The sequence below is a fragment of the Ambystoma mexicanum genome, chromosome 1q (genome assembly GCF_040938575.1).
Source record: "Ambystoma mexicanum isolate Mex_15411 chromosome 1q, UKY_AmexF1_1, whole genome shotgun sequence".
NCBI lineage: Eukaryota > Metazoa > Chordata > Amphibia > Caudata > Ambystomatidae > Ambystoma > Ambystoma mexicanum.
In genome coordinates, this window is record NC_090922.1 from 1,555,164,445 (window position 1) to 1,555,189,989 (window position 25,545).

The window sequence follows — 25,545 nt, forward strand, 5'->3', positions numbered from 1 at the left end:
TCCTCCTACATGGCCCTCATAGCCACGCCCCCAGTATTGTACATAGTTTTGTGTGATTACACTGTATATAGTTCCGAGTGCCACACAAGTTCCATGATAACGTGGAACCGCTTTTGCCTCATTAGAGAGAATGTTGTGAGATGAAAGGAAGAGCAGATTGAAGGAGCAACTGGCGGCTCCCTGCTGGGGGCCATTTCTTATTCATGTTGTCTTAAATAAAAGGCCATGATCACCAGATATTGATTGGTATCTGAAGACTTCATTCTTAAAAAGGAGGTGCTACCCCTCAAACACGTCATGGTGGGGGAGAATGGTAGCAGTTAAAATGGTGGAGTTGCCCAAGTTACTGTATATCTTTCAAGTGCTACCAATTAGAATACCAAAAACGTTCTTTAAATCCCTGAACAAAGCAATTAAAACATATTTGGAAACATAACACTCCAAGAATAGCCATGCCGACGATGATGACGCAGAGAAATAAGGGTGGTTTGGAATTTCCCCATTTTTTTGCAGATACTATGTAGCAGCCCAATTGAGGGTTCCAAGGGAATGGTGTGCAGAGACCCCAAATCAGATTTGGGCGAAGCAGGATAGGGCGGTAGCGGCTTCTCCACTCCCGGGACTGCTATGGGTGAAGGGTCATCATAGACACCCGAACATCAAGATCAGTGAAGTGATGGGGGTGGTATTAGAGATATGGGGCTTAAATGAGGGGCGCTATCAACATCTCCCTCCCTATTGTTGCCAATTCATGGGAATCCCGACTTCCACCAGGGATGGGGGAAACTCATTCGAGAAATGGGCCAAGACAGAGTGCCGAACAATTAGAGATATGTATCAAGGGGGGAAACTGAGGACATGGCAAGAATGTACCCAGGCATTGTGATTAACGGGAAAAGACAGATTTAGTTAAGCACAACTTCAGCATTCGTTGGCAGCGCCCAAATTACGACAAGCTGACACCAGGCAACTGACACAGTTCGAGGTATATTTGACAACACATACGGGAGAGGTGAAACTAGTATCGAACATTTATAGATTCCTGAACACACAGGGCAAGAAAACTCGATGGAATTATATGATGGAGTAGGAGAAAACATTAGGGGAAACAATAACGAACAAGCAGTGGGAATATACATGGGGAATAATCCCCAAACGTACACGAGCGATTAAGCTGATGGAGATGTGGCAAAGAAATTCTCCTCCAGTGGCACTATACAACGCAGAAGCTGCACATCATGTTTCTGACAACATCAGACAAAAGTTGGAGGACGTACAGAGAAAGGTAATAATAATGGTCTTCGTAATAGCAGCATGGCTGTCGATCGCCCAGCGATCGAAAACAAAAAGAGGCACCCACGATACTTGAGTGGCTCCAAAAAGTTTGGAATTTTATATCTCTCGAATGGGTAACTTACCGACTGCAGGGGGCCCAAGAGGAGTTTAAGGAAGACTGGGGCCAAACACTACGACACTTTCAAAATGACTATATGCTACAATGGTGTCCACACAACATTCGAATAATGGACGTCGTAAACATTATAGGGGGAAGATGCAGAATGGGGGAGGTGGGAGGGAGAAGTTGGGGGTTATGGAAATTGTTTAAAAGTTAATTATGTTTTGAAAATTTATAAAACGACTTTAAATAAACAAAATAAATAATAAAAGTGTGGTCTATACCGCGATAACCACGGTATACCATCATTTAATTAGGTTATCATACCATGAGAAATTCATTACGATGACACCCCTACACCCCACTACTTAAAACAAATCACCTTTGTTTCAGGAAGCGGTTTACTCCAAAGTAAAGCCAGAAAAAATAAATTGATTTAACATACAAATGGAGGTACTACTAACTGTTTTATTTTAATGTGAACACAGTGACATATTAGCTACAGTTCAATATTCTTTTAATCACTATTTCATTCAGTTAATGAACACACTTGGTTAAGGTTTACTTTCAGCACGTCAGCTTATCCAGGAACAATTGAATTTGGTAAACATTTCTGTCTGCTATTCTTTCTTGGAATTCAGAGAGAATAGCAATGATATCATTACACCCAAAACGCTTTCCTTTTAGACTGAAAGGCACCATTGCATTTCCACATTTGCACAACTCAGTGAATAATTCTATTCCATTTGCCCTTTCTACTATATTCATAAAATGCCCCTTTATTAAAAAAAAAATCCATATAATTTAATGGTTCACTTGACATCTTCTCCACACCCTTCACACCAAACCACTTCACCAAACCATCTTTTCCACACCCTTTTCCCATGCACTTGCGCAATCTGAATGACACCTGGCCTAGTAGGATTGTTGTCTGTCCTCCCTTTGTCCCCCTCCCCTTGTCTTGTCGCGCCTTGAAACACTTGTGTATAGGCGCGTTACAAATGCCATATCATATCAAACCAATGTCTTATATGAAAGTGGACATGCATCCTCCCTAAGTAATTACACCTCTATATGCCAATCCCCGGCCAGGCAACTATCTACTAATCTTGTGTGCTCCAATAGAGATAGGCAATAATATAATACACTAGAGGGGATCAAGAGGAGAAGAGTGTTCCACTAGAGATAGACAATAGTGTAAGACACTAGAGGGGATCAAGAGGAGAAGAGTATTCCACTAGAGATAGGCAATATGTAATTCACTAGAGGGGATCAAGAGGAGAAGAGTGTTCCACTAGAGATAGGCAATAGTGTAATACACTAGAGGGGATTCTGAGGAGACAAGTGTTCCCCTAGAGCTAGGAAATAGTGTAATATACTAGAGGGGGCCCGGAGGAGAAGAATGTTCACTATAGATAGGCCATAGTGTAATACACTAGAGAGGATCCTGAGGAAAAGAGTGTTCCACTAGAGATGTGCAATAGTGTAATACACTAGAGGGGATCCTGAGGAGAAGAGTGTTCAATTAGAGAGAGGCAATCGTGTAATACACTAGAGGGGATCCTGAGGAGACAAGTGTTCCCCTAGAGCTAGGAAATAGTGTAATATACTAGAGGGGGCCCAGAGGATAAAAGTGTTCACTAGAGATAGGGAATAGTGTAATACACTAGAGGGGATCCTGAGGAGACGAGTGTTCTCCTAGAGCTAGGAAATAGTGTAATATACTAGAGGGGGCCCGGAGGAGAAGAATGTTCACTATAGATAGGCCATAGTGTAATACACTAGAGGGGATCCTGAGGAGAAGAGTGTTCCACTAGAGATAGGCAATAGTGTAATATACTAGAGGGGGCCCGGAGGAGAAGAATGTTCACTATAGATAGGCCATAGTGTAATACACTAGAGGGGATCCTGAGGAGAAGAGTGTTCCACTAGAGATAGGCAATAGTGTAATACACTAGAGGGGATCCTGAGGAGACGAGTGTTCCCCTAGAGCTAGGAAATAGTGTAATACACTAGAGGGGGCCCGGAGGAGAAAAGTGTTCACTAGAGATAGGCAATAGTGTAATACACTAGAGGGGATCCTGAGGAGACGAGTGTTCCCCTAGAGCTAGGAAATAGTGTAATATACTAGAGGGGGGCCGGAGGAGAATGTTCACTATGGATAGGCCATAGTGCAATACACTAGAGGGGGCCCGGAGGAGAAAAGTGTTCACTAGAGATAGGCAATAGTGTAATACACCAGAGGGGATGCTGAGGAGAAAGGTTTAACTAGAGATAGGCAATATATAATACACTAGAGGGGATCCTGGGGAGAAGAGTGCTCCACTAGAGATAGGCCGTAGTGTAATACACCAGAGAGGATGCAGAGGAGAAAAGTGTTCCACTAGAGATAGACAATGGTGTAGAACACTAGAGGTGGTCCAGAGAAGACTGTTCAACTAGAGAAAGGCATTAGTGTGATACACTAGAAGTGGTCCTGACGGGAAAATGTAATACATCAGAAGGGATGCTGAGGAGGCGGTAGTGATGTAAAATTTGCTGTAAAAGGTAAATGCTTCAGCATTCAGCGAGGAGGGCATTCCAGGTGTGGCCTTCATTTCATGGAAACCAACTCTGGAGTAATATTGGAAAATCCAGTTTTATGGATTCCATTATCCATGCTTTTCACTTGATGAACATGGGCTGGCTTTAACACGTTTTAGAGAGCATCACACAGTGAAAGGAGAAGCAGAATAAGGTTGCTTATTATATTTAGAAGTTAGGCCTAAGGTGTTTGAAGAGCTTTGTAACTAGGATTAGGGGATTATGTGATGCCTGGTTTCCATCTGGAAGAACCGTTTATTTTGCATTTAGTAAAGCTTTTTGGTAGCTTGTGAAAGGGTGGCTGAAGTGCCCTGTAGTGCCAACGTGAAGTAGGGTAAACATTCATATTTAGTAACATTAGGGTGCTTCTGTTTTGTTAATTTATTGAGAAGATATTTCTTCTTCCCCCAGCGAGTATGCAGACAGCCAAGGTCTCTGGATGGAGGGGAAAGCACCACGCAGATTAGTCCACAGGAACTGAGAACGGAAGGCAGTACCATTAGTTTTGTTCTTTATGATTAGATTAGTGCAACATCTGTGAAGGACACATTTTACAAGAACAAGGTCCAGTGTTCAGACATTGCAGCAATGTCTTGACAGCGTTTTTTTCATAAAGCCACCTGGAAGGAGGCGTACTAGGAAGGCAACATGTTTCAAGATGGGAGTCGCAAGAGGTGTTGCCAAAAGGTACAGCTGTAAGGCTGAAATAGCTGTTTTGGGTTGCCAAAGTGTCTGGTCTAATGAGAAAGCCATTGTATTGCCATGAGGTGTTAAATTCTGCATTCATAGTATTTCTTATTGGCTCTTGTCGGTGGAATGCACATCACGAGGTGGCCGAAGTTGTCATGACCAGTCACAACACAGTATGTTCTGCTGATTGCAAGATTAGGTCATTTGTAAGGGGTTGTATTTAGATAAGCTTGAATGTTTAAATGAACAATGGAAGTGTAAAATATAGGCAATGTTTAGATTTTTGTATAGGTGTTATCCAATAGGGAACGTGGGATTATTTTGTATATATGATGTATTATTTGTGTTAATTTTGCACTTTACAACTATACAACCTGTAGCTCAGAATAGGCGTGTCGAGAGTGAACGCGTTAGTTTTCAGTTCTATGGCACTGACTGACCCTCTGAACACCCCGGCCATACCTGCATGTAATAAAACCTGTTTCTCTTGCTAAATGTGCACTCATTGATCATTTGGATTTGTTTTATAGACCAGGTTTTGGGCCTTCAGTACAATAGTAAGATCTCCCTTCTGAGCACTTTCCTACATTCAGTGCATGTGTGCGGTTTCTCGCCTGTATGTGTTCTCTTGCGATCAATAAGCTGTACCTTCTTAACAAATCCTTTCCCACATTCAGTGCACCCATGTGGTTTCTCACCTGCATGTGTTCTCTGGTGGGAAATAAGATCTCCCTTCTGAGCAAACCCTTTCCCACATTCAGTGCACCCATGAGGTTTCCCACATGTATGTGTTCTCTGGTGGTGAATAAGATGCCCCTTTTGAGCAAACCCTTTCCCACATTCAGTGCACACATGAGGTTTCTCACCTGTATGTGTTCTGTGGTGGTGAATAAGATGCCCCTTTTGAGCAAACCCTTTGCCACATACAGTGCACCCATGAGGTTTCTCACCTGTATGTGTTCTCTGGTGCTTAATAAGATGTCCCTTCTGAGCAAACCCTTTTCCACATGCAGTGCACACATGTGGTTTCTCACCTGTATGTGTTCTCTGGTGACCAATAAGATGTCCCTTCTGAGCAAATCCTTTTCCACATGCAGTGCACACATGTGGTTTCTCACCTGTATGTGTTCTCTGGTGGTGAATAAGATGTCCCTTCTGAGCAAACCCTGTCCCACATTCAGTGCACTTGTGAGGTTTCTCACCTGTATGTGTTCTCTGGTGGATAGTAAGATCTCTCTTCTCAGCAAACCGTTTCCCACATTCAGTGCACCCATTTGGTTTCTCACCAGTATGTGTTCGCTGGTGGATAGCAAGCTTTCCCTTTTCAGCAAACCGTTTCCCACATTCAGTGCACCCATGTGGTTTCTCACCTGTATGTGTTCTCTGGTGGATAGTAAGATCTCCCTTCTGAGCAAACCCTTTCCCACATTCTGTGCACTCATGTGGTTTCTCACCTGTATGTATTCTCCAGTGAATATTAAGAGATCCTTTCTGAGCAAACCCTTTCCCACATTTCGTGCACTCATGAGGTTTCTCACCTGTATGTGTCCTCTGGTGAACAATAAGATATCCCTTATGAGCAAACATTTTCCCACATTCAGTGCACTCATGAGGTTTCTCACCTGTATGTGTTCTATGATGGCTAGTAAGCAGTCCCATCTCAGCAAAGCCTTTCCCACATTCAGGGCATGCATAAGGTTTCTCTTCTGTATGTGTTCTCTGGTGCCCAATAAGCTGTCCCTTCCGAGCAAACCCTTTCCCACATAAAGTGCACACATGAGGTTTCTCACCTGTATGTATTCTCTGGTGGATAGTAAGATGTCCCCTAACAACAAACCCTTTCCCACATTCAGGGCACTCATAAGGTTTCTCACCTGTATGTGTTCTCTGGTGGATAGTAAGTTCTCCCATCTCAGCAAAGCCTTTCCCACATTCAGGGCATGCATACGGTTTCTCGCCTGTATGTGTTCTCTGGTGCCTGATAAGATGTCCCTTCTGTGCAAACCCTTTCTCACATAAAGTGCACACATGAGGTTTCTCACCTGTATGTGTTCTTTGGTGGATGGTAAGCTGTGCCTTATCAACAAACCCTTTCCCACATTCAGTGCACTGATAGGGTTTCTCACCTGTATGTGTCCTCTGGTGGATAATAAGCTGTCCCTTTTCAACATACCCTTTCCCACATTCAGAGCACTCATGAGGTCTCTCATCTGTATATGTTCTCTGGTGCCTAATAAGGTGTCCCTTATAGGCAAATCCTTTCCCACATACAGTGCATATATGAGGTTTCTCACCTGTATGAGTTCTCTGGTGGCGTGTAAGCTTTCCCTTATGAACAAACCCTTTCCCACATTCAGTGCATATATGAGGTTTCTCACCCGTATGTGTTTTCTGGTGGAAATTAAGCTCTCCCATCTCAGCAAACACTTTCCCACATTCAGAGCCTGCATAATACTTCTCGCCTGTACGTGTTCTCTGGTGGCTAATGAGATGTACCTTCTGAGAAAACCCTTTCCCACATCCATTGCACTTGTGAGGTTTCTCACCTGTATGTGTTCTCTGGTGCCTAATAAGCTGTCCCTTATCAACAAAACCTTTCCCACATTCAGTGCATTCGTGAGGTTTCTCACCTGTATGTGTTCTCTGGTGGAGAGTTAGAGCTCCCTTCTTGGCAAACCCTTTCCCACATTCCGAGCACTCATAAGGTTTCTCGCCTGTATGTGTTCTCTGGTGCTTAATAAGATGTCCCTTCTGTGCAAACCCTTTTCCACATTCAGTGCACACATGAGGTTTCTCACCTGTATGTGTTCTCTGGTGTAGAGTAAGCAGTCCCTTATCAATAAACCCTTTCCCACATTCAGTGCACTGATACGGTTTCTCCCCTGTATGTGTTCTCTGGTGGATGGTAAGCTGCTCCTTAACACCATACCCTTTCCCACATTCAGTGCACACATGAGGTTTCTCACCCGTATGTGTTCTCTGGTGCCTATTAAGATGTCCCTTTTGAGCAAACCATTTCCCACATACAGTACACACATGAGGTTTCTCCCCTGTATATGTTCTCTGGGAGATAGTAAGCTGTCCCTTATCAACAACCCATTTCCCACCTTCAGTACAATCATGAGGTTTCTCACCTGAATGCGTCCTCTGGTGGCAGATAAGTGTATCATGCAAATGGACGCTATTCTGAAATTCACTGCACTGATAAGGATTTTTACCTATGTCCTCATGTGGGCAATTATGTTCTTGAAATGGCAACATTCTCCACATGCTGTGCACATGTAAGGTTTCTAACAGTTAATTGTGTCAGGCGCTTAATAAGAGGACTCTTCCCCAGATTTAGGGCACAGGTGAGCTTTTTCGTCTGTATATTATTTCTAGTGACAAACAAGCTACTTCCTCTGACCGAAGCTTTTAAAACATTCAGTGCATGGATAATATTATTTTGAATTTACTGGTCTTTCAAAAAAAATCTTTAAATAAACCAGCCATACATTCTGAATGTATAAACTAGCACTCATATGTGTTCTCTCAGGAATGATAGGCAAAACATAAAGCCTCGTCTTACTGCACATCAAGCACTGTTGCCATCATTATCATCCACTGTTGCCATCATTATCAAGCACTGTTGCCATCATCATCAAACACTGTTGCTATAGTCATCAAGCACTGTTGATATCATTATCAAGCACTGTTTTGCCATCATTATCAAGCACTGTTGCCATCATTATCAAGCACTGTTGCCATCATTATCAAGCACTGTTGCCATCATTAGTCTGTAATGCTGGTTTGAAGCTTTGCACTTCATTAGTCCAGAGAAGAGAATTTAACAATCACTGTTGTTGCTTTTTTTGGGCATCATCACCTATTAAAGTAAAAGGAGAAGCACATTATTAGTTTCAGCACATTCACAATCAAAGGCATCACGTGTTACAGGGAGACTGGTTCTCAGTAATATCATTGTGTATTATTTAATTGCTCACATACTAATACACACAACTTTGAATACTGGGGTGCCATCGGTTGGGGATAGGCACCCTGATTGGTTTCAGAGTAGTGGTACTCCAATGATATCATGTGATGGAGGTGATTTACTGCAGGAATAGTGTGATTTATATTAATTTAGAACATTTTAGCACCCAAGAGAATAAAGGAAAAACACAGAGTGGATTACAAACATTTTAAGTGGATATTTTCCTCAACAGGGCCGTGCATATACATTCTACCATTGTATGTCTTCACAAATGACTAAACTATTACATTAAAGGTCTCAATTTCCATATACAGTGCTCCAAGGCCCACACAAAGCTCCTGCATTCATTCCTACTCTGACCTTCTGCACACACAGAGCCCTGAGATCCTGCTGCAGAAGACTTCCTGGCTGCCTGCAATAACTTTTACCATCATCAGAGCCTCGCACAGGGTAAGCGCTCCATTTTTGGTGTGTTTAGTGCCTGATGCGGCGCTCTCAGCATTTCTGCTCCAATATTGATTTTCAAATTGCTGGTATAGCACAGAGTGTGTGGTGAGCTCATACCTTGCTCATCTCTACCAAGAACCTGGGTTTTTGGACCCTTTCTGGTTTCTCCCTAATTGGCCTCTTTGTGTTTTTTCCAGCCTCCAAGATGGCTGCATCAATTTTCGTGTCACTAAGCTGCCTTGGGCACGCCACTGGTCTCCCCATCCCATTGGTTGCACAGGTCGACATAGACCAATAGCAGCAACTGGGAGGCGGGAGTCGGCCCAGTGCACCAAGGCCTACACAAAGGCCGCCGTCAGCTTCCCTGTCTGCTTAGAGGCTGCTACATGTAACTTCTACCACAGCCCAACCCTCCTTGAGGTTGCTATTCCTGGACTACCATGACTCTCTTACCTCACTCTGCATGGTTAGTTACCTCCTCATGACTGCCCTGTACCATCATCTCTGCCTGCACTCTCTGCTCTCCTTGTTATGCACTAAATTAAGTCGTTTCTGTACTCACCTATACCATCTTACTCCAACTTTATTTCCTTAACAACTTGCCCTTACAATTAACTTCAAATGTGTATTCTGCATTTAACTTGAAGTCAAACTTGGTTGCATTCTGCATTTAACTTGAAAGTCAAACTTGGTGTATTCTGTATTTGTATTGAAAGTCAAACTTGGTGTATTCTGCATTTAAATTGAAAGTCAAACTTGGTTGCATTCTGCATTTAACTTGAAAGTCAAACTTGGTGTATTCTGCATTTAAATTGAAAGTTAAACTTGGTTGCATTCTGCATTTAACTTGAAAGTCAAACTTGGTGTATTCTGCATTTAAATTGAAAGTCAAACTTGGTTGCATTCTGCATTTAACTTGAAAGTCAAACTTGGTGTATTCTGCATTTAAATTGAAAGTTAAACTTGGTTGCATTCTGCATTTAACTTGAAAGTCAAACTTGGTGTATTCTGCATTTAAATTGAAAGTCAAACTTGATGTATTCTGCATTTAAATTGAAAGTCAAACTTGGTTGCATTCTGCATTTAACTTAAAAGTCAAAATTGGGGTATTCTGCATTTAACTTTAAAGTCAAACCTGGGTGTATTTTGCATTTAACTTGAAAGTCAAACTTGGGTGTTGTTTTTGCATTTAACTTGGGCCATTGTTTGTAACCTGCTAGCCCAGTGACTGTTCCATGCCGCTGTACTTGCTTACTCCTCCCTCTGCCTCCTCTCTCTTTCCACTCATGGCGCTTTCTCTTTCTCCTATCTATTCCAACTGCTTCTCTATCAACTATCCTTTCCTTCTCACTAAGTCTGGAAAGAAAAAGTTTAAAAGGGATATCTTGGCCTCCAACCCTGGTCTCCCTATCGCTGATACCTATTCCAGCCTCTCTTCCAGACAGACCCTCACCAACATCCTCTTTGTTGTTCCTTCGCTGGATCTATGGACCCCCATATGATCTTTGTGCTCTGTCCTGTCTCCTCTTCTCCCATTAATGGTGGCACTCGCTGGGAAGTCCTCATGGCTTCTTTCGACTCCTCCAGAGTCAACTTAAATGTCTACCTAAATGGCACTGTCATGGTCCAAGGCCCTCTTGCCAATCTCCTCCTCGTCGATAGATGGTCCCCTCGCCTCATCAACTTCCATCTCCAGCTGTCCCCTCTGATTCATACCCTCCCTGGAAGGTCTTTAAGGCTGGCAAACTTCTTCATCTTGCCACTCTCAACTCCCGCTCTACTGTCAAAAACTCCTCTGACATCTGCCACCTCCTTGAAGAACTTGACCTTGATGTCCTTGGTATTACAGAGACATGATTCATGGCCAGCTCTGTCACGAGCTTTGACACTTTCCTCCGTGATGGCTACAAGATCCTCTCCGCACCCAGACCCACTCAGCCTGGAGGGGGCGTAGCCCTGATCTTTCCTGTGTGGATTCCTGCCACTATCATTCCCAGTCAGATATACTCCTCTTTCGAATGCCTTGTCTGTAGGCTCTCTCTCTCCTAGCCACTCTCTTACTTTTGCTACTGTCTGCCATCCCCCTGGTCAAATCACCTCTTTTCTCTCTTGAGTGGGCAGACCTCTCCTCCTCCCTCCTGCCCTCAACCACTCAACTCCTCCTCCTTGGTGACAGCAACATCCACATTGATTCTCCCTGTCCCGCATATTTGCTCTTTCGCGACCTCTGCGATTCCCTCTCCCTCTTTTTCCTCCCCTCTGGCCCGATGCACTCTGCAGACACACACTTGATGTCTTGATCTCCTCTGACCTGCCCCTCTCTATCCCTTGGACCACTCCTCTCTCCTGGAGTAACCACTGCCTTCTCTCCTCTCATCTCTCTTCCCTCCAAGCCAACCCCACCCCAACACTGCCACCTATACTTCTCAGACATCCGGCCCATGAAGCGTGTGTCAGTTGAGGCTTTCGCTGACACCTTCTCCCCACCCCCTTCCTCCTCAGGCTGACCCACACCCGGACTCAGCCCTGACCCTTCTCTACTCTTCTATTTCTGATACTCTTGATGCTCTTGTCCCTGTCATGAGGATCCGCTTGAAGCCCAAAGCCAAGTGCAATTCCTGGTATGACTCTGACCTAGCTACACTTAAACGTAAGTGCAGGGCGGCTGAGAGGAAATGGAGGGCTTCTTGTTCACCCTCTGAAAACTGGCCTGTCGCCTGCTCCAAAGGCAATACCGACTCTCTGTCCCCACCAAGAAGAGTTCAAATTCAAGCCTGTGTCTCTGCAGCATCTAACAACTCAGCCAAACTCTTTAAAATCTGCAAGGAGCTTGCCAACCCTGCTGCAGTCTCAACCCCTCCTCTTGCCTCCCGGGCTCTCTGCAGTGCCCTTGCCTCTCACTTTATCTCACTTTATCTCAAAATCCCAGGACATCCTGTCCACCCTCTCTTCACCTCCCCCTCCTATTCCCTCTCAGTCTGAGCTTGCTGACCCTCCTTCTCGTCCTTTCCTCTTTTCTCCTCTGATGATGTCGCTAGACAAGCCCGATCTATGAAAACCTCGTCAACACAGGTTCATCCTTATTCCTCTAAAACCATCAAGAACCAAAATGACACCATTGCTCTGGCCTTTGCCGATTTTCGCAAGCACTCCTTTGCCTCAGGATCCTTCCCCTCCCCTCTGAAGCACTCCCTTGTGCATCCTCTTCTCAAGAAACCTACAGCTGATCCCTCTTGTCCGGCTAACTATCACCCAATTTCCATTACTCCCTTTCTGGGCAAACTCCTGGAAAAGCTGGCCATATCTGAGCTTAACCTTCATTCCGATTCTGTTGGCTGTCTCCATGACCACCAGTCTGGCTTCAGAGCTGCCAGAAGTGCGGAAACTACTCTCCCGAAAATCCGTGAAGATATGCTCTCCAACCATGACTCTAAAATTCCCTCTGTCATCCTACTCGACCTCTCTTCTTCCTACGACATGGTCAACCATACCATCCTGCTCAACCGTCTCCGTGATAACTTGGGTATCACTGATCAGGCTCTGGCCTGTCTGACCTCTTTCCCCTCTGATCGTCCCTCCCAGGTCCAACTTGGGTCCTTCCTATCATCTATCTTCCTCTCTACCTGTGGTGTTCCCCAGGGGTCTAACCTCTCGCCCTGGCTTTTCAACCAATACCTGGCAAATCTTGCCCACTGCATTGCCATTTTCTGCTCAACTTTCCAGTGCTATGCTGACGACATTCATCTTGTTTTCAGGCTGCCCTCGGCCACCTCCTCTCTCTCTTTCATATCTGATTGCCTAAATGCTATTCAAGATACCCTCACCATCCTCTCCCCTCACTCTCTGGCCGGCCTCCCTTGGCTCTCCTCCTACCCCAACATGCGAGGCCAAAAACCTCTGGGTCATATTTCACTCCACACTTTCCTTCTCCACCCACATCTCTGAGGTCTCTAAAAAGTAAAATTTTCTACTGCACCTCCTCAGAGGTACTCTGCCTTTCCTCTCCTTCCCCCAAAAGCTCACTGTCTCCAAAGCTCTAGTTCTCTCTAGGCTGTACTACTGGAACAGCCTCTTTATAAATCTACCTGCCTCTACTCTCCGCCCCCTGCAACTAATCCAGAACAGGACTGCGAGACTTGTCCTTGGCCTCAAATCCTGGGATTGTATCTCTCCAGCTCTGAAATCTCTCCACTGGCTATCAGTGGATGCAAGGATTAACTTCAAAACCCTCTCCATTGTCCACAAGGCTTTCTGGGGCCTGGGGCCAAAATACCTTCAACTATCCCTCTGCAAATACCTCCTCTCTCGAGCTCTTCACTCCTCTACCTCGAACTCCCTCATGGTCAGTCATTTTTCAAAGAAACACGCTGGGGGTAGATCTCTGTCTTCGGCTGGGGCCTCCCTCTGGAACAGCCTCCCTGCCACTCGAAAACCTGAGGCGAACCATAACTGGTTCCGGAAGCACCTCAAGACCTTCCTCTTCTTTCTGCCTTCGCTCCCCCTCTCCCCTGCTGATCTGTTCTCTTGGCACCATGCTCCTGGCTACCCTCTGACCCCTGGGCCCAGGTACCTGCTCACCTTGCCACCCTCCTGCACTGCCTCCTGGCCACCCCTTGCACTGGGGACTGTATCTGTACTCATACAGTCCCCCACACAACCTTTTTTATTCTTTTTGCACTTATCAGACCTACCCAGTCTGCTGCCTTAAACACAGCACTTGCCGGCTGCACTACCACTGTGTATTGCCTCTATTATTATTATTTATGCTTCTCCTCTGCTCCGCACTTTTCCCCTCCCCCTCTCCCAGGCACTGGCGCGTTCCAATGTCACTGGGCCTAGTAAGATCATTGTTTTTGTTCTCCCCTGTTCCCCTCCCTTGCCGTGTCACGCTCTGAAACACTTGTGTACGAGCGCGATAGAAGTAAATTATCATATATCATACAAATGATAGAAGCAGACATTTGACACTAGGTCAGCAGTTTTTCACGAATCAGACATGTTTGACCACTGATGACCTATTACATGTGGGCAAACATAAATATATAATAAACAGCACTACTGAGGAAGCAAGGCCTGAACTGAGATTTAAAGACAAAGCACCTGTTTCTTCCCACAGTAAAAATGTCACAGGCCACGCTACACATCATTTAAACATTTACTTTTAAACCAGATAAACTCATCCCCCTTCCTTTAGGATTAACAGAGAAAAACAAGCCTGTGTGAGAGACCGGTAGAATGACATTTCTGGCAACGAGGCAAAGTGTATGGGAGACCCCCCCGACCCCCACTTGCCCGCTATAATCCCATTTGACTTTCTAATTCTTTTACAAAGACCCTATTGCCATGTACCGAGGTTAATTGGCCGAAGGGATGCCACTTTTACAGCCCTGCATTAAATACCACTGGGTAGATTTCAGGAGGGGAACACACTCCATTTTATTGTTAAGGAGTGTGTGCAAATGGTTCTGTTACTTGGCTGTTTCCCATAACTGATCCAGACCCCTTCTTTTTGTAGAGTCTGATAATTGCAACCAAGATTCAATCGCGGCATGCTCCTGTACCCTGAACTCACTAAATGTGACCCTGAGAACTGCCTAATCACATCTCTAATATCCAACAACTTGGAAGACAAGACAACACAGAGCAACATAGGTTTGAAGTCCGGTCCGCGCTTAGAGTCGGGACTGCAGAATGCAGCGCGAATTACAATCCCCATATTTTCTTTTTTTAATATGTACTACCAAAATGAAAGAAAGCTTTCTTACATACTGATTCCATCCACCACAATAAAATCCATGACTTCCAACTGCAAAGCCGCAAATGTAACATCTGCCGGGCTTAGGGGCCCTCTGCTAGGAGAGGAGGCAAGGGGATATTTAACCTCAGATGCATGTTTTGGCAGCAATTTGTCATTCCGCCAACACAGACTCGCAGCAGCTTCTCTCCATTTTTATCCAGTGTCTAAAGGAAAGCCGTCTTCAAGCCGTGATGTAATTTCTGGAGCCTTCCTTGCAGGCGCTGGATGGCACTGTACAGCTCTGAGCAGAGACCAATGAAAGGCTCACTTGCTCGTCCAATCTGGCCAGTGGTGCCCTGAGAGTGACCTTAGGCTCGATGCTTGAGCAGTGTTGCCATGTTCACCTATCGATACTTGCTCGCTAGTCCAATGTGTCTGGTGGTGCCCTGGGAGTGATCTTAGGGCTCGAGGCTTGAGCAGTGTTGCCATGTTCACCTATTGAGACTTGTTCGCTAGTCCAATGTGTCTGGTGGTGCCCTGAGCGTGACCTTAGGGCTCGAGGCTTGAGCAGTGTTGCCATGTTCACCTATTGAGACTTGTTCGCTAGTCCAATGTGTATGGTGGTGCCCTGAGCGTGACCTTAGGGCTCGAGGCTTGAGCAGTGTTGCCGTGTTCACCTATTGAGACTTGCGTGCTAGTTCAGTTTGTCTGGTGGTGCCCTGAGAGTGATCTTAGGGCTCAAGGCTTGAGCAGTGTTGCCATGTTCACCTATTGAGACTTGTTTGCTAGTCCAATGTGTCTGGTGATGCCCTGTGAGTGATCGTAGGGCTCAATGCTTGAGCAGTGTTACCATGTTCACCTATCAAGACTTGCTCGCTAGTCCAATGTGTCTGGTGGTGCCCTGAGAGTGATCTTAGGGCTCAGGGCTTGAGCAATGTTGCCAAGTTCACCTATTGAGACTCACTCGCTAGTCCAATGCGCTCAGTGGTGCCCTGAGAGTGATCTCATGCTCGAGGCTCGGTCAATGCTGCATTTTATTTATGGGAAGCGACTTTCTGCTGGATTTTTACATAAAATCAATTGTAATATTTAGGTCTTTTGTTGCAGTTTGTGCCTGCTTCATTAAACACATTATAACAGTCCTTCAGTTAGATCCAGAAAGGTTTATTGCCCACATCACTTCCAGGCTGACACACGTAGCAGCCAGACGTGGGTGCCATCACCTTAAAGACCAGCAGTGACTTTAGAATGGCTTTTCATATGTTACCTGAACACCCTTTTTATGTTTAAATGTTTAGGCAATTGACACTGATAGGACATTTACTACTGAAAGACTCCTCCCCCACACAGCTTCAATCATGTGCAAAAGGTGTGTCCTCTTCCAAGACCAGTAATGTGAAATATACAGTAAAAGTGGCATGCATAAAAGGGATTCATGTTTCTGGTAAAATGTTCTTAGCATCATGCATAACAGGAAGCAATATATCGAACCAGCCCACCTCGTTTAGGCTGTTTTATTTGTTGAAACATTGTTTCCCTGTATTTTTTGTGACAATGTTAAGGGGTGGGTCCTGTTTTGGTAATTATACAAATAAGAAAGTAAGTGTATTGGGGGTGGGAGAAGTGTTTGTGGGGTGTGAGAGTGGGTATTGGGCAAACAGCTATAAATAAAGGCTGGACAAATTGCAGGGGGCCAGTAATCACAATGAGATGGGCCAGATCCGAATATGGACCCAAATGACCTCACACCAAAAATTTGTGCAAGTCTAGTGTTGAAGGTATAATTGTGTAAAACAGGAGATTTTTCCTGCTCCCATTATTGTGCATTCTGGGACTTCGTTTTCCATTCAGGATGTGGAAAACACAGCCACAATTTTCTTTTCAACAAGCTTCTATAAGGATCTACATCGCATCAGGTTGGTTTACTATTTGATTTGATGACATGCGTAGTTTCAAAGTCAACAATAAAAGAAATACTTGTACCAAGTACAGCTTATAAAGTGTGTTGTCAAGTGCCTAACTTGCAAAATGTTTTAAAATCCAAGCTTCAGTGAAGTGTGTGATCCTGAGCAAATAATGTATTCTGATTGTGACTTGCTAAATCTGGAGTCAGTCAAGCTATTTGAAAATCAATTGTTTATAATGGAAATGCTTCTGCTTTTTCTCCCCCTCTCCCCTGCTCACTTCCTGGCTGAAATTGCACTGGTTACCTGGTCACCCTCTGAACTCGGTGCCCAGGTCCCCTCCCCTGCCAGTCGCACACCTGCACTGACTTCCTGGCAACCCCCGCTCTTGGGGACTGTTTCTGTATCCCTACAGTCCCACTGCCAGCACTTGACACCTGATGTCTGCACTTACCCTTGCCACCAGCTGGCCGTACTTTTATTTATTGCGTATTTATTTCCAATATCCCATGTACCGCACTGTCCCTTCCCCGTTCCCCCACGGCACTTTCCATTTCCCCCTTCCCATGCACTTGCGCGATCTGAATGACACCTGGTCTAGTATGATCAATGTCTGTCTTCCCTTTGTTCCCCCTCCCTTGCCTCGTCGCGCCTTGAAACACTTGTGTATAGGCGCGTTATAAATACCATTTTATATCATTAATGATTTTGATAATAAAACAGCGTCTCTTCATTCTGCTCTGCGAGTGGACCCTGAAGTCTGTCACCTAGAATTGTATTATTGTTGCACTGTCTCTCTCTCAGTCCCATGCCACTTGATTTGACATATATATAGTTCCGCCGCCAGTCCGTTCACAAGAGATTCTAGTAGAGAGGACTGGCTAGTAGTATCATTAACCCTGTTGCTGCAGTGATTCTCCAGACCCGAGGCAATGAAGGGGAGGACTTCCCCTTACGTGCCTGGGGGTCGGGGGTGGCCGTGATGGCGTTGGCGCATGCTACGTGCACCGATGTCATCAGGAAGTTATATGTACGTGTACATGTCGAAGCCAAAATATGTAAATATAGTAGACACGTTTTTCAGGGCTCTTTGTAAAGGGGACACTCGACCAGCAATACCACTGGACCACCAGTGAATTGATTTTGGGGCTGGGGGCACCTCCAGGGCAAACAACCCCCCACCCTAAAAAGGCAAACCCAGGGGGCACCCATGTTGTTTTGCCTCAGATCCCCTCAGCAATCCCCCCCCCCACCTCCCTCAACAAGGCAGATTCTTTCTGCTTCCCTGGGGGGGCAAAAGTGATGGTCTGGCCCCATTTTGCACCCCCCCCCCCGAAGCAGAAAGGAGCAATAGACCCCCAGGGAATACATTTGGGGGTGGCGGACCCCTATAGCTAACACCACCCCACCCGCTAAAAAAGCCTCAAAGATGGTGCACCGTTGTTTTGCCTCGTTTGGGGACAGATTGGTGCAGTTTTGCACCTATTTGCCCCCAAGGAACGTATTTATGTATTTATTGTTCGCTTGTTAGGTGCTTATACAGCAAGTACATACTGTTCCAAAGCATCCACAGGGTAAATGGAGGGAACAAGGGAGTGATGCATATTGAATACACAACAACAATACACAACAGAGGAGGGGAAAGGGAAAACAATACGGATGAACATACTATGCCTTGCGAGTATTCAGAATGTGCAAATGCAGCAAGGAGGACGGCAGAGGGGGTAGGTGATTGAGTGGCTGTGCTCGCGAGTGAGTAACAGATGAAGTGCATGGTGTGTTAAGTGCTACATGGCCTGTAGCAGTGTTGGGTGTAAGTGTGAACCTCCAAGGCATAGGGAGTGCCAAGGAGAGTGCCGAGAGTAGACAGAAGCTGGGCGATTGGGTGTGGGAGGTCAGGGGCCCCGAGGATGCATAAGGTCCCAGGACACCAACCACTGCCACAGCAGGGGACAGAAGAAGGGAAGGAGGAGGTAAAGAGGAGAGTCTTAAGCAGCTTCCGGAATTTAAGAAGTTTCTGCTGGTGGCGCAGAGGGAGGGGGAGGCTGTTCCATAGTAGGAAGCCAGCTGAGGAAAGCGATCAACCTCCTGCTATCTGTTTAGCAAAGCGCTTTACACACAAAGAGTTGCTGTCAGAGGAATGTACAGGTCTGGAGGGAGAGTATTTAGTGAGATAAAGTTGAATATAGTGAGGTCCACGGGCCCAGATGGTTTATAGTGATTATTTTGAAAAAAAAAGTTTCAAAAACCAATCATTTCGAAAACAAAGTTTCAAAAAAAAAAAAGATGTGACAAGCTATATTTAACATGCAAAGTGCGTTTCATTCTAAACCAATATGTTGACAATAGTCATGGACTGGTTTCAATTGAAATGCATTTTCACATGTTAAAAGTAGCATTTCAATGCTTTTTTTTTTTTGTAACTTTGACAGTCCCCAAGTCCAGCGGCGGTCCCAGGGAGTGCCGGCAGGGTTCTGATCCCTCCCCAGAGGGAAAAGCTGCAACGCAGCCCTGCCAGAGCTTTGAGATGGTCGGGAGTGTTGTCCCCAGCCAAGGGGCGCCTGTCTCCCATGTGGGTTGGCAGTCCCCAAGTCCAGCAGCGGTACCAGGGAGCCCCAACATGGTCACTGTCCCTCCCCAGAGGGAAAAGCTGTAATCCAGCTGAGCCAGAGCTCTAGGATGGCTGGGGGTGATGTCGCCGGCCTTGGGTGTCTGTCTCCCATGTGGGTTGACGTTCTGTAGTGTCTTCATTGCACAGTATACAGCACGTGAGAGGACAGTGTGCACTTGCACGAGATGCAGGAGCGAAACTGGAGAAGGAAGGATTCCAGTTTGAAATACGGGAGAGAAAGACGGTTGAAAGGAAGAAGGAGAGAGAAGACGGTCGTAGTTCATGTCCCCTTATTTATACTTATATCTCAGAGAAACAGTTATAGTTAACAATAATTACACTTTAATAAATATGGACCAATAGGACAGCCCAGGACAGGGGACGGAACCAGTGTCTATTCCCGTGAATCAGAGAGGACCCTACGTAGAAATGAGAGTCGGGAATGAGGAGCACCGCTTTCTTGTAGATACAGGAGCACAGAAGTGTTCAATAGACCATCACTTGGTTCCGGAAATACCACTGTCAGGGCAAAAGAATATTTCCGTTGGGTTCGCAGGTACACCAGTCATAAACCCAGTGTCCAAACCAGTCCCAGTTACCATAGGACCATTTACTGAACATTGTCCTTTCCTTTTAACAGAAAATTGTGGAGAAAATTTGTTGGGATTAAATTTGTTGAAAAAACTAGGTTCCGTTATACATTGCACGGCAGACGGAGTGTTTCTAACGATATGGCCACACGATGCCCCTGTGTCAGAATTCATGTCTGAAGCATTACCAGGGGAGCTAAGTAAAGTACCAACCTGTATATGGGCAATGCATGACAACAATGTGGGATGTTTAAAGATAGAGCCAGTAAAGATTATTTTGAAAGAAGGTGTTACCCTACCGCAAATACCCCAATACAAAATTTCAGTTGAAGGTGAGAAAGGATTGAAGAGTATTGTTACTGATTTGTTGAAATTAGGGGTAATCGAGGAAATCACAGGCAGTACATGCAACAGCCTGATTCTTCCGGTTTATAAAAAAGGAGGTAATGAGGTATCATACCGTTTCATAATTGATCTACGCGCATTGAATAAGGTAGTAGATCTGCAATTTCCTCTAGTGCCAGACGTCACTACAATATTGACAATGATACATTTTTCAGCAGAATATTTTAGTGTAGTAGATTTGAAAAAGGCATTCTTTAGTATTCCAGTGGACAAGGACAGTAGATATTTGTTCGCGTTCACATTAGGAGGACGATCATTTACATTTATGCGGATTCCGCAAGGTTACACGGAAAGTCCAAGTATTTACAGTAGAGCATTAAAAGAGCAGCTAGACATGCTGGAATTACCCGTGGGTTGTGTACTTTTGCAATACATAGACGATCTATTGCTAGCTGCAGACACAGAGGAGATTTGTAAAGAAAGCACTGTATTACTACTGTTACACCTAGCAGCACATGGCCATAAAGTTAGGTTGAAGAAATGTCAGTATAATCGAAAGGAGATGGCTTATTTGGGCTACCTACTTTCAAAAGGATGGAGAAGAGTAACGCCAGAACGCATAGTAAGTATTTCTTGTATGCCTATTCCAAAGACACAAAATGGAGTCAGAGCCATAATAGGCATGGCTTCATATTGCCGACAATGGATTGGTAATTTTGCGTTAATTGTGAAACCATTAGTGAATTTAACTAGAAAGGATGCGGTTATGCCTTTGCAGTGGGATGAGGAATGTCAGAGAGCATTTGATGGATTGAAAACTGCATTATGCTCGGCTCCAGTTTTAGGTACGCCGAACTATGAGAACATTTTTAGACTATTTGTGTGTGAAAGTGAAGGATGTGCATTGGTGGTTTTGACACAGGAACAAGGTGGAAGAAATGGGCCATGCGGCTATTTTTCTTCTGCGCTGGACCCTGTAGCGTGCGTACTCCCACGATGTTTGCCATCTGTCACGGCGGCTGCTGCGTCAGTGAAACAAACGGAAGGGATGGTATTGGGGCACACTTTAATTCTGATGGTGCCACATGCCATAGACGTTCTATTAAATAGGACACAGGCGCAACACCTCACCTCTGCTAGATTGACAAGATATGAGATTATCTTGTTCGCGCCCCATATCCAAATTATGAGGTGTAGCGCTTTGAATCCTGCAGAATTAATGACCTTAAAAGAAATTGGGAAGAATGAATCACCCCCCCACGTTTGCTTAATGATCACTGAGGAAGAAACCAAGGGAAGAGTTGATTTAAGTGATATTCCACGGAAAGAGCCGGATGGAGAGTTATTTTGTGATGGCTCATGTTTTAAATTACCAGATGGCACGACAACTGCCGCATACGCTATCACTACCCTACAGAGTGTTGTAGAAAGTAAAAGAATCCCCTATAATTCAGCACAAGCTGCGGAAATAATAGCATTGACCAGAGCCTGCGAGATTTCTGAAAATTTGAATGTGAATATATATACTGATAGTCAGTATGCTTTTGGAGTGGTTCATAACTTTGGTCGGCTCTGGGCTGAGAGAGGGTTTCTGACATCACATGGTGCCAGAATTCAACATGGCCCTTTGATTGTACGATTGGTGTCTGCACTCACGTTTCCAAAGCGCCTAGCAATAGTGAAATGCGAGGCACATAAAAAAGTAACATGCAAAATAGGAGAGGGAAACGCGTTTGCAGTCAGAATTGCGAAACAAACTGCCACTGATTTGAATACCAAGATGATGACGGTTCAGACAGAGGAAGTACCCTGTATGATAGAAGATGGAGTTGCGACTGTCAAAGAAATGCAGGCCGAAACTCCGGCCGATGAAATACAGGGATGGGCAGAGGGATCTGCCGAGTTGGATCTGGAGGGTTGTTGGGTGGACAAGGGAACTAGAAACTGGATGTTGCCAAATGCGTATGTGACTGCAATAGTCACAATGGCCCACATCCCTACTCACATCTGTGCCAAAAAAATAATACAGCACCTTTCTACAGTATGGCAGAATGTAAACATAAAAAAGAATGCAGAGAGGTTGGTGCAGAACTGCATCACGTGTTTACAACACAATGTAGGAAAGGGAACAGTGACTCCAACAGGCAGTTTTGGCCCGCCCTCCATGCCATTTGAGGTAATCCATTTTGATTTCTTAGAGATGGAGAGGTGCCAAAACTTAAAATACGTCTTGGTGGTGATCTGTGCATTCAGTAAGTGGGTGGAGGCATATCCTTTGAAAGACTGCACAGCAATGAGTACGGCAAAAGTAATGTTGAAGGAGTACTTTTCCAGATTTGGCTTGCCCCGGGTCCTATGGTCTGATAATTGACCGCATTTTGTGGGTGCACTGGTATTACAGATATGTGCTGGTCTCCAGGTTGATAAGAGATGCCATAGTTCAAGGCATCCGAGTTCTGCCGGTCTTGTGGAGAGGCACAACGGGATTCTTAAATCAAAGATTAGCAAGATTTGTGCGGGAAGCAAGTTGAGTTGGGTGGATGCATTAACAATAGCACTATTATGCATGCGTACGTCTGTACAGGCTAAAACTGGGCTCTCCCCGTACGAAATCGTAATGGGGAGGCCGGCAAATGTTTGGTGCACACCTCAGCCAAAACGACTTAGTGAGATAGAACATCCTGTGTGTGCTGAGTACTTATTGTGGCCTTTTAATGCAGAAATTGTGTTTGATTCATCAGCAGGTGCAGGAGGCATTACCAGTGAGATACACCGGTCCGGGGCACGCGCTGAAGCCAGGAGACTGGGTGCTGCTAAAAAACTTTGAAAGAAAGTCATCATTAGCACACAGGTGGCGCGGGCCCCATCAAGTACTTTTGGCGATGCAGACAGCAATACGGGTGGATGGAAGGAAGTCGTGGATCCATGCCACCCATGCCAAGAAGATTCCAACTGCACTGAAACTCTTGCCTGACACTGATGACCGGAAAGAGACAGCGGTCCCAGAAACGAAAGAAACTGTTGCCAGTGCGCAGCCACCTAATCTGCCAAAACGAGAAGTGAAACTCGAAACAAAGCCTGAGACGATTGCCAAAGAGGGTGAAGGGCAAAGAGTGCTCCAACGTTGCCCAGCAGAATCGACATCACTGCTGACCGACGCGAAATCTGCCTTGCAGATACCAGCAAAACCAAATCGTGTACCCCTTTGGCGCCCACCAGCACTTGCCAGCACGCCAAAAAATGGATATGCATCATTGGCGCAGTGCACACCAGCACCTGCAGTAGCGCCACAGGCTGACTTAAAGCCTGAATCTGAAAGTGCACCGGCACTGTTCACGGATCATACGATACCAGGAACAAGGCGATACAACCTGCGGCCTCGGAAGACAAAGTGATCCGCAGTCTTTTTGGTGTTTATGTCAACCTCTGGATCAGCTCATGGACGGAGAAGGAACCAGAGGTGTAGAGGAGAGAAGCGCGAGAATTGTGCAAGTCGGACAATTCAAGACTCGCGGCTCCTCGGTGCGATCCAGAACCAGAGGGGACAAGCTGGGCGCACATGGTACTATGGCAAATGAGATAACTGATTAACAGTACATGTGTCCGGAACCAGACCAGACAAGCTGGGCGCACATGATACTAAGGCGAAAATATAACTAATCAAAGGTCCTCTGAGCAGTGAAAGGGGGGACAAGTGATCTCGCCTAAAAATGAATAATCGAATCCAGAATAAAAAGGACAGGCAGAACTGAACTGTGACAATTCCATTGAACTTATAAACATCAGAGCAAGCGTGACAAAGAGAGATATCCACAACAAACTGCGATAAGGAAGAAGAAGGACGACGAGAAACATGCCGGGACTGGTTCCAGCCTCCTCCTGCACCACCACCGCTGAGAATGAGTCAGTTATAAAGGCTATAAGTTTAAGAAAAACGCATGGTAAAAAAAATTGTATGCTGGCACTAACGATAATAATGTGCTTTATGAGCGTGGTAGCACCAATATCGACTGCCCTAATATTATGGTGGGTAGAAACAATACACCCATTAGAAATGTTTTTACCAAAAATTAATATATCCACTACTGAAAGCCCGGTTCAGGTGATCACTTATACCCTACCCCCAATGGAAGAAAAACACAGGGAAGGTTTTGGAAATAACACCTTAATGCTGATAATGAACATGACACATGCAATCCTGAAGAAAACAAACTGCTGGGTATGTGCCCATTTACCCCAGCATGCCAGAACTGGAATAGAGTGGTATGTGCAGCCATTACCATTAAGTTCTGCATGTAGTGCATCTTTAGGTGCAATGTTCTATGGGAAATGGAATGAGAGTAATACGGGTCAATTAGACAGAACCAACATGAATGAGTTTGAGGAGATAATAATGAAGCCTGTGGGTTGTTCCATTTTCCATAAAGCACAAGTAATGGCCCCAGAGCCCACGAGGAAAAGTACACGGAAGATAACACGACAAAATAGATGAGATAGTTTGTCCCCGCCAGAAAAACATCTGTAATGACGTTTCGTGTAAGAACAGAAGGGGACAAAGATGCAATTCCCCCATCTTACACGGTGAATTATAGCCCAAGAATTGTCCCTTTTTGTCTAAAAAAGAAAGGCTCTTTTTCAGTCAGAACATATACTGGTTGTATGAATACAGTGGTACTAAGATGGGAAATAGAACCAGCATACGTAGGTGATCCAGTTTATTTTATATGTGGAGAGAAAGCATACCCTTGGTTGCCCAGAAACTGGGGAGGTACATGTTACCTGGGGCTACTGTTCCCTGGAGAATTCCTCTTAGAAACAGCAGCCATGGCCAGATTATCCAAAACTAGAGTCAAAAGGACTGACAAAGGTGTTTTAATAGCAACTGATGTAGTGAAATCATTCATTCCATTCTTAGGATAGATAGTGAACTCCTATAATATAAGGCAACTGTCCAGAATCCTAAAGAATACAATAAACACAACAACATATATATTATTTAACTTGACGTTGGAAGAAAGAGGAATCAGGTTAATGACGCTGCAAAATAGAATGGCTCTCGATGTGATCCTGGTTGATCGTGGGGGAATTTGCAAAATAGTGGGATCAGCATGTTGCGTTTATGTCGATGACTATTCCCCCACGATCTTTGAAGCAATAAAGAAAATGCACGTTCTAAGGTCTGAACTCCCTCCTGGAGAAGGAAGTTGATCTCAATATTAGTAGTGGGGTTTGGAATATTCCTAACGTGCTGTTGTTGTATACATTGTTT

General features: G+C 45.0%; 2 protein-coding genes across 6 annotated transcripts in view; one reads left to right on the forward strand and one right to left on the reverse strand.

The window, feature by feature from the left end:
* Positions 1–25,545, forward strand: part of LOC138552311 (zinc finger protein 432-like) — a 694,217-nt gene that overhangs the window by 120,816 nt on the left and 547,856 nt on the right. The window lies entirely within an intron of this gene.
* LOC138552223 (zinc finger protein 585A-like) overlaps positions 1,845–25,545 on the reverse strand; it is a 406,444-nt gene continuing 382,743 nt past the window's right edge. For 4 of the 5 annotated variants that reach the window (XM_069642523.1, XM_069642524.1, XM_069642521.1 and 1 more), the window contains one exon: positions 1,845–8,534. In XM_069642523.1, the coding sequence (XP_069498624.1) occupies positions 5,216–7,939 (2,724 nt within the window). In that variant the 5' untranslated portion in view covers positions 7,940–8,534 and the 3' untranslated portion in view covers positions 1,845–5,215. The remainder of the gene's footprint in view (positions 8,535–25,545) is intronic. The other variant, XM_069642525.1, reaches the window with a different exon arrangement.